The sequence below is a fragment of the Plecotus auritus genome (assembly GCF_963455305.1).
Source record: "Plecotus auritus genome assembly, chromosome: 9".
Lineage (NCBI taxonomy): Eukaryota > Metazoa > Chordata > Mammalia > Chiroptera > Vespertilionidae > Plecotus > Plecotus auritus.
In genome coordinates this window covers 3,208,334-3,226,091 of record NC_137783.1, presented here as the reverse complement: position 1 = coordinate 3,226,091, position 17,758 = coordinate 3,208,334, and the positions used below count along the sequence as shown (strand labels likewise).

Genomic DNA, 17,758 nt, shown 5'->3' with positions numbered 1-17,758 from the left:
GGAGCGCGCCAGGAGGCAGATGTCACAGACCGCGGGTGCCATCGCTCACTCCGAGGCCTGGTGGGCGGCACGGGAAGCAGAAGCCGGGCCCCGCCGTCTCCGAGCAGACCCGCCATCGCACGTCTGTGACTTGGGGACTTATCACTGCTGCTAGCTGTGAGTCGAGGCACAGACATAACCTGTGGAAGCAGGACCAGCGAGGACAGCGGTCCCGGCTGCCTGGAAGAGAGGCGGGCAGCCTGGTGGGCTGACTCCACGCAGATCGGCCGTGGGGACCAGAGGTCCTGCAGCCCCCTCCATCCCCCCGCCCAGCGTGACCCACTGTGATCACAGACAGCAGCAACGCGGCATCTGCTCACCCTCAGCTGTGTGAGCTGGAGCCCCGAGGATTAATGCTCTGGGAATGGGCACAGGGTATAAAAACGTTCATCTTTATCCAAGGTATTCAACAGGCATCATCAGCTGATGAGCGTCCAAGCGGAACATCCGTCCGTAACCGCCTGACGGCTCTACGTTCCGGCAAGATGCAAAGACGGGAATAAATCTGTTCATTTCAAACATTTGTTTTATGAACACTGAGTCATGTGCTCCTTAATTTTTAGTTGGGTCACATTAAACAAATGATCCATAAAGTGATTTAATAACCTGAGCCTTGTTACACAGGACTGCGAGGCACGGGAACGCTGTGGATGAGGATTACACAGGAAGAGCCATACAGATAGGGGGTGCTTGCTATCCATCTTTCCCAGGCAACCATCTTATTTTTCACCTATCGAAGAACTCTGTGTCCTCATGATTCAGTTTGCTCCAGCGACTTCTTCCCTCCGTGCAGGTGCTCAGGCAACAGAAATGCACCAAACAGGGCCAGCCACGCAAGGGGTCAGAAGGACCGTCCAGTTATGTCCACGTGGCATGGATGTGGGAACCGGAGCCGGAGGGAAGGGATACACAGGGATGGCACCCCAGAGCGGCAGCAGACCTGATGCCTGCTCCTGAGCCAGAGCACCTCAGGGCAACAGATCCCTGCATGTGCACCTGCGTGTAGACATGTACGATCCTGGTATCTTTACATGTCAAATGCAAATTAAATTTTTCTCAATGCAACAAGTCCTGACTGTCAACAGTGCCAGGAGGAAACCATCGAGCCACCCGAGGCAGGCCGCTCTTTCCTTTCTGAACAGGTGTGTGTCATACAACTGCCCTGCCCTGTGCCGCTATTCCTGTCGACAAGTCGCACCGCCATGCACGTTCTGGTCAGCAGATCCTCAGCGCCTCTGGGGTGAGTGCTGAAATGAACAGAGACAAGGGGATTTGCCTCCAGCTCTGAGGTACCAGGGCCACGGAACTGTAACTGAGAGGCGGCAAAGCAATGAAAAATGCCCCAGCCACCAAGACAAGGGAGAAGCTATGAGAAGTCTATGAGCACACGAACACACCACCACGTGCTTCGTCTACATTCACTTTACCTGCGTGTTGTTTATTCGCGTATTGAGCGTTTATCTTGCTACATGTGGCCTTGGAGGTGAATTCCGTTTTCCGAATGCACTTCTCCTATGGTGCGTGTGAAACAGTTTAAGAGTAGGAGATGGATCTGTGACAAGACCACCCCTTAAGCAGCACCAAGGCAGCGGACAGCTCCCTGATCCAGCTCCTCACAGACTTGAACTAAGGTAGTTACTTAACTCCTGGGCCCTTATCTGTAAGTTAAGAGAATTACTCTTTCTCTAATTCTACGGTTTTTCTTAAGTGGATGGCTCTGAAGCCCTATCAGAGGAATTAAACTTGCTAACCAACAGTCCCGGGCACAGGGCAGGTGCTCGACGAATAATAATGGCATTGAAATGGCTATGATTAAGAAAGTGAAATGGACTGCACCCTCCTGAATTCAATAAACCATTTCTAAACGGCTGCACCGTTTTGAACAAATGGCCTTTTCAGACACACCTATAATGAGAGATGTAGACTGATAGGTAGAATGAGGGATGGAAAAGGGGCAGCACTTTCCAGATAAAGATTAAAATGTTCTCCGGGTGTGAAAAGATGGAAGAGGGGGAAATGCCGGTCACAGCCCACCATTATTTAACAGAACCAGCTCTGGGGCTCGCAGCTAGTGCTGCTCATTAGACCTCGTCAGCACCACTGTCCAGAGGACCCCGAGTGATGTATGAGAGGTCCCTTGGGTGATTACGACACCAGGTGGTCCCAACCCCAATTTCTCTTTTCGGTAAAACATCCATCAGGTTAACAAAACCACCGCAGAGCAGCTCTGTCCTTCAGCTTCCTTTCAATAAAGAGACATGCCTCTCCATTTCCCACCGTGGAGAAGCGGAAGAGGTTTTATGTTGATGTTTATGGATCCAAAGCATTAAACTCTATTTTGTTCTAGGCCTCTATTAAACACGGCTTTTCTTTCTACCACGTAAAATAAAGCACAGGGATTTGAGGAACAGGGTCATTTTGGGAGAGATAAATCCCCTACCTTGGATCTAATCGCCATCAAGTCGCCTGGCGCCCTGGCTTCAATATTTCCTAATAGGAGTCCCCTCAGGGGCCAAGGCCTCTGCCCTCGGATCTCGAAGGGCTGCTGTAACTAATGTCCCCACCATTAAGACAGAGCGTTTCCCTCAGCTTCAGAGCGGGAAGAATCATTCACCTTGAAACAAAGAATAAGGAAAGTAATTTAAGCTCGTCATGCCGACAGTTGTAAGAAGCTCTGTGTTGTTCAGAAATCGTACCGGACCCGAATGAAGTTTTATGACGGGCCCTCTGTAAAGGGTGCCTGCTGGCTGGATTGAAGAAAAGTGTCAAGGGGATGGCCAGGGAGAGAGGGGACGGCCAGGGAGAGAGGGGACGGCCAGGGAGCGAGGGGACGGCCAGGGAGCGAGGGGACGGCCAGGGAGAGAGGGGACGGCCAGGGAGCGAGGGGACGGCCAGGGAGAGAGGGGACGGCCAGGGAGCGAGGGGACGGCCCGGGAGCGAGGGGACGGCCCGGGAGCGAGGGGACGGCCCGGGAGCGAGGGGACGGCCCGGGAGAGAGGGGACGGCCAGGGAGCGAGGGGACGGCCTGGGAGAGAGGGGACGGCCAGGGAGAGAGGGGACGGCCAGGGAGCGAGGGGACGGCCTGGGAGAGAGGGGACGGCCAGAGAGAGAGGGGACGGCCAGGGAGCGAGGGGACGGCCAGGGAGAGAGGGGACGGCCCGGGAGAGAGGGGACGGCCAGGGAGCGAGGGGACGGCCAGGGAGCGAGGGGACGGCCAGGGAGCGAGGGGACGGCCCGGGAGAGAGGGGACGGCCCGGGAGAGAGGGGACGGCCAGGGAGAGAGGGGACGGCCCGGGAGAGAGGGGACGGCCAGGGAGCGAGGGGACGGCCTGGGAGAGAGGGGACGGCCCGGGAGAGAGGGGACGGCCAGGGAGCGAGGGGACGGCCAGGGAGAGAGGGGACGGCCCGGGAGAGAGGGGACGGCCAGGGAGCGAGGGGACGGCCAGGGAGAGAGGGGACGGCCCGGGAGAGAGGGGACGGCCAGGGAGCGAGGGGACGGCCTGGGAGAGAGGGGACGGCCAGGGAGCGAGGGGACGGCCTGGGAGAGAGGGGACGGCCAGGGAGAGAGGGGACGGCCAGGGAGAGAGGGGACGGCCCGGGAGCGAGGGGATGGCCCGAGCGAGGGAAATGGCCCGGGAGTGAGGGGATGGCCCGGGAGTGAGGGGATGGCCCGGGAGCGAGGGAAATGGCCCGGGAGCGAGGGGATGGCCCGGGAGTGAGGGGATGGCCCGGGAGTGAGGGGACGGCCAGGGAGAGAGGGGACGGCCAGGGAGAGAGGGGACGGCCCGGGAGAGAGGGGATGGCCCGGGAGCGAGGGCAATGGCACGGTTCTATTCCGAGATTCCAACCATCTGAGGGAAAACCCCAGAAAACCAGAGGCGCCCATGAACAGTGAGCTTCCACCAACGGAATCCACCACGAGTATTAAACTACTGTCAAGACCCCAGAGCCATTGTCTTCCACTAAATCTCCAAATCTTCACTCTCACAGCTCATCCCACCCTCCCAAACAACATCAACACTCAGGGATCGGCACGTGGCAAGCTCCACAGAAAACCTGTCCGTTGCTTTTGTCACTTTCAATCTGGGGGAATGGAAAGATGGGGTCTTGGAAGGTAAAGGAATGATTCCGTGTTAACTGGAATAATCTTTCCAGAGGTCTCGGGATCAGAACTGCAGCGTTAAGAGGCCCAGGAGGGGAAGGGCATGTGGGGGGCACCTGGGGGAGGGCATGTGGGGGAGGGTATATGGGGGCATGTGGGGGGTACATGAAGGAGGGCACATGGGGGCATGTGGGGGGCAAGTGGGGGAGGGTATATGGGGGAATGTGGGGGGCATGTGGAGGAGGGCACATAGGGGCATGTGGGGGGCACCTGGGGGAGGGCATGTGGGGGAGGGTATATGGGGGCATGTGGGGGGCACGTGGAGGAGGGCACATGGGGGCATGTGGGGGGCAAGTGGGGGAGGGTATATGGGGGAGGGCACATGGGGGCATGTGGGGGCAAGTGGGGGAGGGTATATGGGGGTATGTGGGGGGCACGTAGGGGAGGGCATATGGGGGCATGTGGGGGGTAAGTGGGGGAGGGTATATGGGGGAGGGCACATGGGTGCATGTGGGGGGCACCTGGGTAGGGCATGTGGAGGACATGTGGGGGCACATGGGGGAGGGTATGTGGGTGAGGGCACATGGGGGCATGTGGGGGAGGTTATATGGGGGAGGGCACATGGGGGCATGTGGGGGGCACGTGGGGGAGGGCACATGGGGGTATGTGGGAGGCATGTGGGGGGGCACCTGGGGGAGGGCACATAGGGGGCATGTGGGGGACATGTGGGGGGCATGTGAGGACATGTGGGGGGCACATGGGGGAGGGTATGTGGGTGAGGGCACATGGGGGCATGTGGGGGGCACCTGGGTAGGGCATGTGGAGGACATGTGGGGGCACATGGGGGAGGGTATGTGGGTGAGGGCACATGGGGGCATGTGGGGGAGGTTATATGGGGGAGGGCACATGGGGGCATGTGGGGGGCACGTGGGGGAGGGCACATGGGGGTATGTGGGAGGCATGTGGGGGGGCACCTGGGGGAGGGCACATAGGGGGCATGTGGGGGACATGTGGGGGGCATGTGAGGACATGTGGGGGCACATGGGGGAGGGTATGTGGGTGAGGGCACATGGGGGCACATGGGGGGCACCTGGGTAGGGCATGTGAGGACGTGGGGGGGCACCTGGGGGTGGGCACATGGGGGCAAGTGCTTCTTGCAAGTCCAATGCTCTTGACTAATTTCTAAGATGCGGCGACCTCAGATTATTCCTTTATTCCAGTTTCTGTACTATTAATGCAAAACGTTTTGTGATCACAAACCCTAGACCGTGGCCTCCCAGAGTTTATTTTAATTTAACGGCAAAGAAGCTTCTCAGTCCTGTCACAGGGTCGAAGCTGTCCTTCTCACAGCTTTGGTCACCCCCCCGCCCCCCCCCCCCCCCCCCCCCCAGCAACAAGCCCACCTGGGAACAGCGGCCCACGCACACACCGCGCGCTCTGAGGGCCCGTCTCCGCGTCCCGCTTGGAAAGCCTGCTCCGTGCCCACCAGCGATGACGCGGGGAGTCATTTCCGTGTGGAGCCATAATCATTCCACCGGCTCTCAGGGAGTCAAGTCACATCGCGAGAGGCGCGGGAGCCATCACCGCCCATTGACGGGCCCGCGTGCCCAGCATGCTAACGAGGCGCAGGCCCTGCATGGGCCCAGAGCCGACGCGGGGACATGCAAGGTCAGCTCCGACACGGCAGGGGACCAGCCCCGTGCCCATCCCCCGTTTCCCGGAACACGCCATGCACTCGGAACCCCCCACACACTGGAGAAGGCACCCTCGTGAACGCTGGCGTGGCGGAGATGTGCTTCCCAATCTCTAGGGAAAACAACACGGGCCAGAGCTCGAACACGTGGAGGCCCAGTGACGGCCACATGCACACGTGTGACCCTGTTCCCACTGTCCTGCAGGTTTGAACTGTTCCTTCATGTTCATGGAAAGCGGTGCTGAATCCAGAGCCAGGGCTGAGCTGCCTCCCCTTCCCACCGAGCCGGGGAGTAGGAGGGTACGCAGCAAAAAGAAGACAACCCGAATTTTCTAAAACTGCTCCAGAGGAAGCATCTCAACTGGCACACCTGGGGCAGAGCGGGGCCATGGCAGCAGCGAGGAGGCCCCGCGGGCTGGCGCCAGACACAGCCCGTTTGCCCAAGACGCAGCCTGACAGCCTCAGCCGGGCCATCCTCGGGCTCCGTGACCTTCAGAGCGGCACAGGGGAGCAGGAGGAGGAGGAGGAGGAGGAAGCAGACGGGGCGCCCCAAGCCTTGCAGACTGGCACCCGCACCTGCCCGGGGGCGGGGGGCATGGAGGGCTCTCCTGCAGAGGGGCGCGTGCAGACACAGAAGTCACCGCCAGCTCCGTGCACGGACCAGCTCGCCCGGCCCTGGAAGCGAGACGCTGGAAACTACGAGGTCCTTGACGTGGAGGCAGATGGAAGGAAATGCTGCAGAGCAAAGGGAGTGTTTCCCACGAGGCATGACCCAGGCTGCGGAGCAAAGACCCGCCCGGGGCCGCCCCCGAGCAGCCGAGGAGCCGCCGGCGGTGCCGTCGGATCACGCGCCCAGGAGAAGGTTTCCGGAGGCTGGCGCAGTGGGTAGCTGGGGCAGCGAAACCTGGGTACAGCCAACTCCAAAACCGTGCATGTCCGGGAGCTCCTCGGACCGGGCCCACGGGAAACAGACACAGGAGCTAGACGACTAACATTTTTTTTAGAAATTAACACAAAAATGGAACAGAGCAAGAAAATCACAGCCGGCGTATCTCACCGGGAGACCGTTTGCCTTCCAACATGTAACCAAATGCGGCAAAGGCTGTTTAGCACGAGCGCGACGTGCTTGTAAGAACAGACCACCCGGAAGATTTCCACGGGGAAGTGGTTTCCGACGAGGAGCTCAGAGGCTGCTGGCGGCTGGAACGAGGCAGGGAGCCTGCGTGAGAACACAGGGCTGACCGTGTCCCCTACCCAGGAAGAGTCCTAGAACCCAAAGCCAGCAGGGGGGCCCGTTCCCGGCGGCCAGCGCGCCCTGATCCCTTCCCGGCGGCCAGCGCGCCCTGATCCCTTCCCAGCGGCCAGCGCGCCCTGATCCCTTCCCGGCGGCCAGTGCGCCCTGATCTCTTCCCGGTGGCCAGCGTGCCCTGATCCCCTCCTGCAGGCCAGTGCGCCCTGCACCCCTCCCTCCTGCACCCCTCCCGGCAGCCAGTGCACCTTGAACCCCTCCCGGCGGCCAGTGGGCTTCCAAGCATACTGGGCTCGCAGGTGCGGCCTAGAGACCTCACCTGCTGGGCGGCTGTGGAGCAGCTTGTACCACGTGGAGCTTCAGGCTAATTTCGGCTCCCTTAGCCCAGGACACTTGGAATTCGCATATGTCATACAACCTCATTTACTATGTTAGTGGGTACAAGTTGCTGTTAAAAAGATACAACTTGGTACTTAAAAAGATGCAACGTATCCTGAAGAATTATGTATCCTGGTAACTCCTTATTAAGCAAAGCTACTGCTTCATAAAAACCTATAAATGCTTAATATAAGCTATAAATGTTTATTTGCATGGGGCATACTTCCGAAACAGGCTTTGCGTCGGTCGGTGGTAAAGGACTGGTAGAACAAGAATGAGAACAGAAATAGGAAGAGAAAGAGAAACACACCTCTTGATACCTGGGCAACATCATCACCAGAAAGAAATAAACAAGAACTTTCCCGACAAGCTTTCTATGGCCTAAAGCAGCGGCCGCCAACCTTTCAGACCTCACAGGCCACCAGTGTTCCACAGACCACCGGTTGGTGACCGCTGGGCTAAAGAACTAGAGTAAGGCCCGGCTGGTGTGACTCAGTGGTTGAGCATCGACCTATCATCCAGGAGATCACGGTTGATTCCTGATCAGGGCACATACCTGGGTTGTGGGCTCGATCCCAAGTAGGGGGTGTGCAGGAGGCAGCCGATCCATGACTCTCTCTCATCATTGATGTTTCTCTCTCTCTCCCTCTCCCTCTTCCTTCCTCTCTCTTTTTTTAAAGAAGGCTGTCCTCTTCTTGCCTTGATGTTTTTCCTCCAGAAGAACACCCAGAGGAAGTCTTCACATTTTCTCTGAACATGAGCTTAGCTATAAGTGTAGGCTCCAGTGCATTTTACGAAGTTAGGTTAGGAAATGAGATGAGAGAGAGCAGGCAAACAGAGGGTCCAGTAACCCAGAAGGTACAAAGGACCGAGCCACACACACACTGGTTGTCAGCCGAGCCAGGACCTCTGCGAGAACGTCCCCGAGGCCCAGGAGTGGGCCGCCCCAGCCCCTCATCCCAGCGTGAGGATGCAGGAAAATGCATGCAGCAGCCCCGTCTGGGCCACACGGAGCAGAATCAAGCTGGGTTTTTTCAGCCAGAATGTCCCTCGGCAGGTTTCACGCCTGCCTCCAACAAATGAGGAAGGTGATGGAATTATGCAAAGGATTTACACGTTCAAGAGAACTGCCTGACGAGGTTAACATACTAATTCAGTCGGTCCAAAAAGAAAGAAAATGAGTAGTGGAAGGCGTAGGGAGATAATGCGGGGAAAGGTGAGGTTCTCCTCAGGTTAAGTGCGTGGAGAAATCATTAAAATTCCTATTACTTGGAGCAGGGTTGGAAGAAAACGCGTCCGAGAATGCAAAGTTGAGGATAAGACAGAACCATTACATCTACATTTAAAGAAAACTTGAGATTCTTCTTCGCAATCCTCCCAACAGAAGCGAGTGATTGCCTCCCAGGACAGACAATCAGCATCCTGGAGGCGACAATGCCCGCTGATTGCCGAGGGCGCTGGTGTGCACCTGAATGGCAAACCCGGAGGCTCCGCCCCCCCTCCTCATGATCTATGGCCTAAGCTAGATGTCAATTACCATCCTCCTCGTAAGGGCTACATCTTCCCGTCTTGTAACGGAGCTGTTTTAATTGGGTGCAACCTCCACTTCTTTCCGCACGGAGGAGCGAATCCAGAAGGGGCAAGGCCTACAGACAGCGACTAATGGGACAATTTAATGGCGTTCAGGGTTCCGCTCACCGTGCTGGGTGAAGAGGTCACTGTGGATGATCTCGATCAAGCAGTACAGCTTCTGGATGGTCAGCAGGCCCACGGGAACGTTGAGGATGAAATCGGTAAACATTTTGCTGTGAGAAAGAACAAGAGAAGGATTTAGGGAAATACAGCTAAAGTGGTCCCAAGTGTCACGAGACGGTATGGAGACGCAAGGTCATTCAGGGGTCATTAAATGCCACCAGAATGTTGGCTAATATGCCCATTATACAATATGGGGCAAAATCTGGTCCCAAAAATGATACTTTAAAATGTTACTGTTTCGCCGAAACCGGTGTGGCTCAGTGGGTAGAGCGTCGGCCTGCGGACTGAAGGGTCCCGGGTTCGATTCCGGTCAAGGGCATGTACCTTGGTTGCGGGCACATCCCCAGTGGGAGGTGTGCAGGAGGCAGCTGATCGATGTTTCTCTCCCATCGATGTTTCTAGCTCTCTATCCCTCTCCCTTCTTCTCTGTAAAATATCAATAAAATATATTTTTAAAAAAATAATAAAATAAAATGTTACGGTTTCATTTCACACCCACTGAAATGGCTGTCGTATAAAAGACGGGCAATAACGAGTGTTGGCCGGGATGTGGAGAAATGGGAACCCTCGGACCACGCTAGTGGGATGTGAGACGGTGCAGCCACTTCGGAAAACACGTTGGCAGTTCTGCAAAATGTTGACAAGTTACCCTCTGATGCAGCGTTTCCACTCCTAGGCATGTACCCAAGAGCAATGAAAATGTTTATCCACACCAAACCGTGTACATGCCCCGCAGCAACGTGGCTCATGGCACTGGGGGAGGGGAGACACCCCAGAGGCGCAGCAGCTGGAGGGGTGCATACACTACACGCAAAACAGCCCTACAATTCCCCCATCCCAGGAATGAGACTCTGACACGGCCTGCAACGTGGCTGTCCCTTGAAAACATCACGCTAAGTGAAAGAGGACACTCACAATGGGTCACTCAGTGTACGGCCCCATGCACCCCAGAAAAGGCACACCTCTAAATCCAGAGAGGAGCGAGCGGCTGCTGGTGGGCGTGGGGAAGGACTGGGAATGGGCCCCAGGGGTCTTACTGGGAAATGCATGAAACTGCTCTAAAATGCTCTCAGGGTGAGGGTCCCCCAACTCCGCAAAAATACTGGAAACCATATCACGGAATGCGCTAACACGGGCGAACTTTACAGCACAGACCTCACATCTCAGTAGCAAGGGTGTCAAAAAACTTACTTTTACAGATGGCCAAAAATACTCCTGAAGGAGTGTTAACAGAGTTCTTGTTAGCAACCAAAGAAATGCAAATTAAAGCTGTGAGATCCTTCCTCACCAATCACGTTGTCAGGCTTGGATACAATAATAATCCCAAGTTTTGGCGAAGTTTAGGAAGACAGATGCCAATACATACAGGTTTAGTATGACCTTTGACAGGGCAACTAGACGACAGCTATTAAAAATCTTTTTAAGAACAGGCAAGACCTAGTAATTCCACTTCTGTTTATGCTAATGATGTAAATAAGGGCAGATGCTACAATTAAGCTATAAAAAATTGTATCCTAGCATAGTTCACCATAATTAAAAACTGAACAGCCCTAGCCAGTTTGGGCTCAGTGGACAGAGTGTTGGCTTGCGGACTGAAGGGTCCCAGGTTCAATTCCGGTCAAGGGTACATGCCTGGGTTGTGTACTTGATCCCCAGTGGGAGGCATGCAGGAGGCAGCCGATCAATGATTCTCTCTCATCATTGCTTTTCTATCTCTCTCTCTCCCTCTCCCTTCCTCTCTAAAATCAATAAAAAATATATATTTTTTAAAAAATAAAGAATCAACTGGACACAGTGTGCCACCCGTTAGTACAGCCTGGCCGCCTGGCCGTTGTGGTCAGGAAGCCTGCGTTGGTCTGGAAGCAAGGCTGCTCGCCAACTATGGCGCCTTTAACTGACTTAGCATAAAAGGGGGCTAATAATAGCACCTATGCCACGCCACCGCTGTAAAGGTTAACTGAACACCACGTGGAAAGTGCCGTGTGTGTGGAGGAAGCACGCAATCGATGTGTCTCCTGTTGGTACTTGGATAGATGACGGCCCGTGTAGGGGCGCACCGTGAAAGTCATGAGAGGCGATGACGTGGACGATGATCCGTGCTGGGGGGAAGCAGGGCGTCTTGCCTGCAGGGGCCGATGGGAGACAGTGACCACGGTGCTGGATGTGAGGGGTGTGTGCACGTGGGGTGCACAAAAGAACCAGAGGGATCCAGGGACTTACGTACGATTGGTTCTCCTGTGATCTCTTCTGTTTCATCAAAACATGAATCAAGTTTCCAAGCAGGAAAAGTACACACGTGGTGTTCCATGTCTTTTTCGTTTTTAATCAGTAGAGAAGGTGTGCACCCGTGGACCACACACACTGAGAAGGCCCAGGAGGGGCCTGGACCTCCTTCAGGCCCCGAGCTTCCTTACCTGAGCTCTTTGGGATCAAACACCAATTTCACATCGTTGACGATCGTTGGCAGGTACTTCAGCGCTGCCCCCTGAAACCAAGACCAGAGGAGACTGCTGAGCCTCGTGCCGTTTTGCAAATATTAACACAGATTGGTAATTACTGCGCGGAACCACACGCGTTCCGGGAAGAGGGAGATCGCTCGCTAGGTGAGCGGCTGCTGGCTGATGCAAAAAAGAGCAAAGAAAAAACCGATGACCCACACACCAGGGATGTGCCACAATCTCAACACAGAACGCTCACAGCAGTAGTAACAGAAGCCCACGCTGAGTGCCTGCTGGCCCAAGGCCACACTGTGCGTGTTCTCCTCAGCCCTGGCTCGGCGACGACACGGGAAGACCTGTGCCCTCAGCAGGACCCTCGCCCATCCGGATCCCCGCACGCTCTCATGTTCAGCAATTAAAACTGTCTTCCCATATGCGTACATCCCTGATATCCGGGCCGCCCTTAAGTAGGAGCCATTTCTTCCTGTAGTGACTTTATCCCCTGTATTGATATTATGTATCTCCTAGAAAACCTACACTTGCAAAAACAACAGAGTGATGGTAATAATGTTGCAATGCACTAAGCGAGGACCCTTGTACAAATATCTTTAATTCCCTCAGACCTCCTCCAGGAAGTGAGCAGTGTTGGAAGGTAAGGAAACCCACAGGGGAGACCTGTCAATTACTTGGCCCCTGATCGCACAGCCAGGACTGAGCTGAGCTTGAGTTAAAGGTAGGTCTGCAGGGAGCCAGAGCCTCAGCCTCCTCCTCTCTATCCGGCTGGGGAAAGTTCCTGGATTGTAAGTGTCCTGACGGGACGGCCGCCCCGAGCTGTCACTCTCAGTGACCCCTCGCCCCAGGCTGCGCTCCCCCTCCCTGAATGAAGCGGAGGAAGATAACGCTCAAGCCGAACATCGCCCGCGATGCATTAAAGCTCAGAATCAAACTGAAAACAGAGGAGGAAAGCAATCGTTTTCCCTGTTTCCCAGAAGCAAGAACGAAGTTTAAGCACAATTCAAGGCGCGACTTCTGAAGAGGGCATGAGACGGAAACAATTCCATTCTGGTTTCAAAGAGTCGTGCTCCGACGGCCTTGAAGTTGCTTTGAAAAGCTGAAAATTACTTATTGTGACTTTTGGTAATAAGCGTTTGCACGGGTGACTGCTCGGACCCTAGAGCGGCTCCATTAGTGCGTGAGGGCCCGAGGGTGAGGGGCACACGCATCCTGCATTTTATCCTGACCCGACAGCTTCCCCTGCCTGCAGCGACCGGATCGATCCCGTCACAGGACAAAGCAGACAGCGACAAACGAGACGGGTCTTTCCTTCTGCCCGAGGCCGCTGGGCGCTGTGTTAACCAGAGAGGCCGGCCTGCCCACCCGGTGTCAGGTCTGTGCCCACAATCAACACTTAGAACTCTAGGACGTCCAGGCTGACTGACATTCCTCCAAATCACCTCTTGATTCTCAAGAGACATCCCCTCCCCTAACTTTCAGACATCTGCATCCTGGGCTCCCGGGAGCTGGGTCCCCTCAGTTGGAGGAACAGCCAGGACACGGAGAGGGACAGACGTGTCCCCCGCCCCCAAGGGCTCTGACTGCCTCACCAAGCCCATTTCATCTACGTCGCCCACAGGCCACACGGCTCTCCGTCCACAATCTCAGGTTTGGGGTCCTGTGGGCCTATTGGGGCCCCATTTGCTCTGTGGAGCCTGTGGCTTTCCTCAGTTTAGGCCGCATCCCAAGGTGGACAGGAGAGCGCCCCAAGGATAAGGCGGGGGGCTGTGGGCTAATACCAAGACAGCAGCCTGCAGAACTCCCAAACAGGACCTCCATTCAGTGAAACCTCTGGCTTACCAAGGCCCCACGCAGTGAGGAAATAGTCCATAGAATCATTAGGCAAATCACAAATCAGGAAGGAGTCAGGATAATGGGAACAGAGAGGAAATGGGAGGTATTTTCCCCCTGTTTTTGTCTTGTCTTATTTTTTTTGTAAATCAGTTCTATATTTAATAAAATCTTACTCAGAATGTGTGATATTCTTTTGAATGGGGAGGGGGGTTGTGGGTTTGGCCCCCAGTGGGGGGGATGCAGGAGGCAGCCAACAGATTATGTTTCTCTGTCACTGATGCTTCTGTCTCTCTATCCCTCTCCCCTCCTCTCTTTGTAAAATTCAGCAAAGGAGCCCTAGCCAGTGTGGCTCAGTGGATAGAGCATCGACCTGTGGACCAAAGGGCCACATACTTGGGTTATAGGCTCCTCCCCGGCCCGGACCCTGGTCAGGGTGCGTGCAGGAGGCAACCCATGGATGTGTTTCTCTCACACCGATGTTTCTCTCTGTCTTTCCCTCTCTCTTCCACTCTCTCTAAAATCAATGGGAAAAATACCCTCAGGTGAGGATTAAAAAAAATAATAAAGGGAAAAAAAGAAAGCAGAAAATGCTAAAATTTTTCTAATTGCTGGCATAGTTCACATTAAAGAAATTAAATAAACTTTATACTCTTTTCTAAGCGAATTTAATTGTCATACATCTCCTGAGAGTGCCAACCTAATCCAAACCGTAAACCAAAATAAAAAATAAAATGCACTTTCCATATAGTAGCGGTTTAATGGTGTAAGTGTCTCTCTGGCTAAAAATATTACCGCTGATGATGATTAATAGACACTATTTTAGGGTAATGTTCAGGCTAGATTATTCAGTATAATTATTTTAATTAAATCCATTAGCATATCTTTATATAAGATTACAAGAGCTATCGATGATACAAAATAAGTTTTTCTTGAATAATGTATGAAGCAATTATTAATTTACATATTTCTCGGGAAAACGCATGTTTAAATGGTTCCAGTTGGAGGTTTGAGCTAAAATATATAGGGCCCACAATCCTCCTCTCAGACTTAAGTGTTCTGTCTCTGGGAGATTTAGGCACAGCCTCAGGAGAGCCAGAACGTTCTGAGAGGCCTCCGCAGCCTCCAAATTGGTAAAAACTGGTTACCTCTCTAGACAGCCCCCGGCGGGAGGCAGTGTGTGTCTCCCAGGCGTCCTCAAACTACGGCCCGCGGGCCACATGCGGCCCGCCGAGGACATGTATCCGGCCCGCCGGGTGCCGCTGCCTGTCCTGCTTAGCAGCCAACGCGTCCCGGGCCCGCAGTGCGCATAGGAATTTGTTCATAGTTTTTTTTTAAACTATAGTCCGGCCCTCCCACGGTCTGAGGGACAGTGAACTGGCCCCCTGTGTAAAAAGTTTGAGGACCCCTGCACTGTGGCGATTTTCCACAACACCCTGGTCCAACGTGTGCTTTCGGTTCTTTTGGTTCAGACCCGGGAGTGGGGCGGCCGGGTCACCTTTGTATTCCATGAAGCTCCTGGCTGCGAAGACACTGGAAGTGGAAGCAAACCTTCCGGAGATGCAGACGTCCGCGGAGGGAGCCGTGGTCCCCGTCAAAGCCCTCCCGAGACCCTGGCCAGCAGGGAAGCGGTGGACCACAGGGACGGGGGCCCATGCCAGGTCCCTCCTGGTCTGAATGGTCTCCACCGCCTTTGAGGAACAGCAATGGTGGGGGGGGGGGGAGCCTCTGAGGGTCAGGGAGGCAGCCAGGAGGACACCCCCACGCCATCTGCCTGTCACTCGCAGGACCTTCGCCACCTCCCGCCGCCTCCCTCTGCCCCCACCCACCTCAGACAAACCTAGAGATGCTGGTCAGGGTGTGGAGAGAGGCCCTTGGGGGAGAGGACACTGCGAAAGCAACGAGGGGCCCGGCCGTCTTGGACCCCGGCACCCCTATCCCTCTCCCCTACCGACCGCAGGCCACGTGACACCGGCTGCCCTGCACCCCAGACACAAACCCCCCACAGCGGGTGGAACTGTGTCCCCCACAAACACGTGTGAGTCCTAGTCCCCGGGAACGGGAACTATTGGGAAACAGAGTCTGCAGATGAAGTCAAGTTCAGGTGAGGCTGTACCAGGTGAAGGGGCCCCCGCCCAGGGCAGTATCTCACACAGGAAGCAGGAGCAGCGGCCTGGGAAGGCAGGTGGGTGGGTGGGTGGGCCAGCAGCACCCCTCGCCCCCTCTCCTCCCCGCCCCCCCCGCCCCGAGCTGGGAGACAGAGAAGGCCCTGGCAGGCAGAGTCCTCGGAGGGAGCACACCCCGCCGACACGCAGGCGCCCTGCTGCAGCCGCCCCGATGGTGTCTGTTTTCCCAGGGCAGCGCTGTGAGCTCACCCCCCGCGCCCCCCGCCCCCCCCCCCCCCCGCCCCCGGTCCCAGGCCCACGGCCGGGCTCTCCGGCTGCAGGCGGGCGTGTGCTCCACGGACAGCCTGGTCGCCACAAGCAGCTTTCCAAAACGCAAGCGCGCCCCCGCCCTCCACTCCTGGGTCCGAACCGAAGCAGCTGGAAACGCCCCCAACCAAAACGGGGGGAGTTCCCCGCAGCGCTCTTCACCAGAGAGAGCCCCACGGGGACCCACCGCGCTGTCCGCCGACGGATGGAGGGAGGGCGCTCAAAGTGGGCGATGGAACGCGGTGCCCCGGCAGACCCCAGTACCGGCACCTCCACTACGTGGCTGAACCTCGAAAACACGCTACGGAACAGAAGCCAGACACAAAACGCCACACCTTGCATGACGTCATTGACGTGACACGTCCGTGGCTCAAGGGTGGCCAGGCTCGGGGGGGCGGGGAGGGGGCAGCTGACCGTTAGGAACAGGCAATAGAGTGGGGACGGGGCAGGAACTGAAGGCACTAAATGTTCATTTAAAAAACAGTGAAAAGGATGCATTTTAGGTTATGTGTGTGTCACCACAAAACATTCAATTAATTGGGGTGATAAGAGCATTCTTCTCTGGCGGTTAATAACACTTTCCATTAAAACAGTCACAGACGCAGAGGCTGGAACAGCTGCGGGACCTCGGAGGGGAGGCGGAGGCGGGGGCAGGGGAGGGGGGGAGGGGAGAGATCCACCAAAGACCTTGCGTGCGTATACGCGTCACCCATGGACACAGACAATAGGGTGGCGAAGGCCTGGGGGGGGCGGTTAAGGGGGGAAAGGGGGACCTACCTCATACTTTCAACAACAAAGATTTTTTTAAATAGTCACAGAACTGCTCTTTTCTTCCTGGCCAGAGACACCGTCTGCCCGGGGAGCTGTAGGACCAGTGACTGACAGACCACACAATGGTTTCCAGTGGTGACCCAGCACCCTGGAAACGGGGCCTCACACTGTCTCTAAAATGAGGCGTGAAATAATGACACCACCATCCCCACCCCCGCCACCCCGCCTGGCCCCTGGGCTCAGGGGAGCGTGTCAGGATCAGCGCCAAGGCCAAGGCCGTAAGTAAGGCAGCTGCGGTGCCATGGACCCAGGTAGAAACTCACAGACAGCAGGGAGGAGAGCCCCCCTCACTCCCCCTCCCCGAGTCTCCGTGTGCCCAAGCCGGGGCATTGTCCCAAAACACCACCCCTAAACATGCCCTCACACTTCTCTGTAGGGGAGTGTGCAGGGCAGAGATGTATAATATGAACACAGAAATTAGTCACTTCTAAACAAACGTCCCCAGGTGGACAATGGGGAATTTTTGTACATGTAAGGAATGCTTCGGTTGGGTAATTAGCATTTTCCACAGGTCAGCTGGTCTCTCCTCTAGGAGCAAAGCTGGTTGGGGAAGATGAATCGTCGCTGTCCCCAGCAGCGTCGCTCCGAGGCCAGCGCATCAGCCCCCTGCTCCCCAGGGTGCACCCGCGGCCCCTCGGCCTCATGCAAAGACCCCTGTGACCTGCAGAGGCAGAAGCCAGCCTGGGGTCCCGGTCCCCTGGGTGGGTTGTCTTTCCTTGTGTCTTAGATGGGGGTGGGGGTGTTCAGAATCCTCGGTTCTCCTGAGCCCTAGAGGAGGCAGGAAGTCACGGGAATCGGGTGATGAGGAGAGAGTGAGGCTAAGAGGTCAAAACGCAACTGAGGCAACTCACTGGTTTGGGGAGTTTGCTGGTGATGCTGTAACACCCACAGGTCAGGAGGTCCGGGGGGATGAGGACATCAACACACAAATGGGGGGCACAGCTCACAGATGGGGCTCCCAGAGGCCCCAGGTCACGAGATCGGGGGGGATGAGGA

At 56.0% G+C, this 17,758-nt stretch overlaps 1 protein-coding gene across 7 annotated transcripts in view; it reads right to left on the bottom strand.

Annotated features, from left to right (window-relative positions):
* The window catches only part of DOCK1 (dedicator of cytokinesis 1), a 331,039-nt gene that overhangs the window by 199,341 nt on the left and 113,940 nt on the right, over positions 1-17,758 (bottom strand). For all 7 annotated transcript variants that reach the window (XM_080641474.1, XM_080641473.1, XM_080641477.1 and 4 more), the window contains 2 exons: positions 11,631-11,701; positions 9,160-9,266 (listed from right to left, as the gene is read on the bottom strand). In XM_080641474.1, the coding sequence (XP_080497600.1) occupies positions 9,160-9,266; positions 11,631-11,701 (178 nt within the window). The remainder of the gene's footprint in view (positions 1-9,159; positions 9,267-11,630; positions 11,702-17,758) is intronic.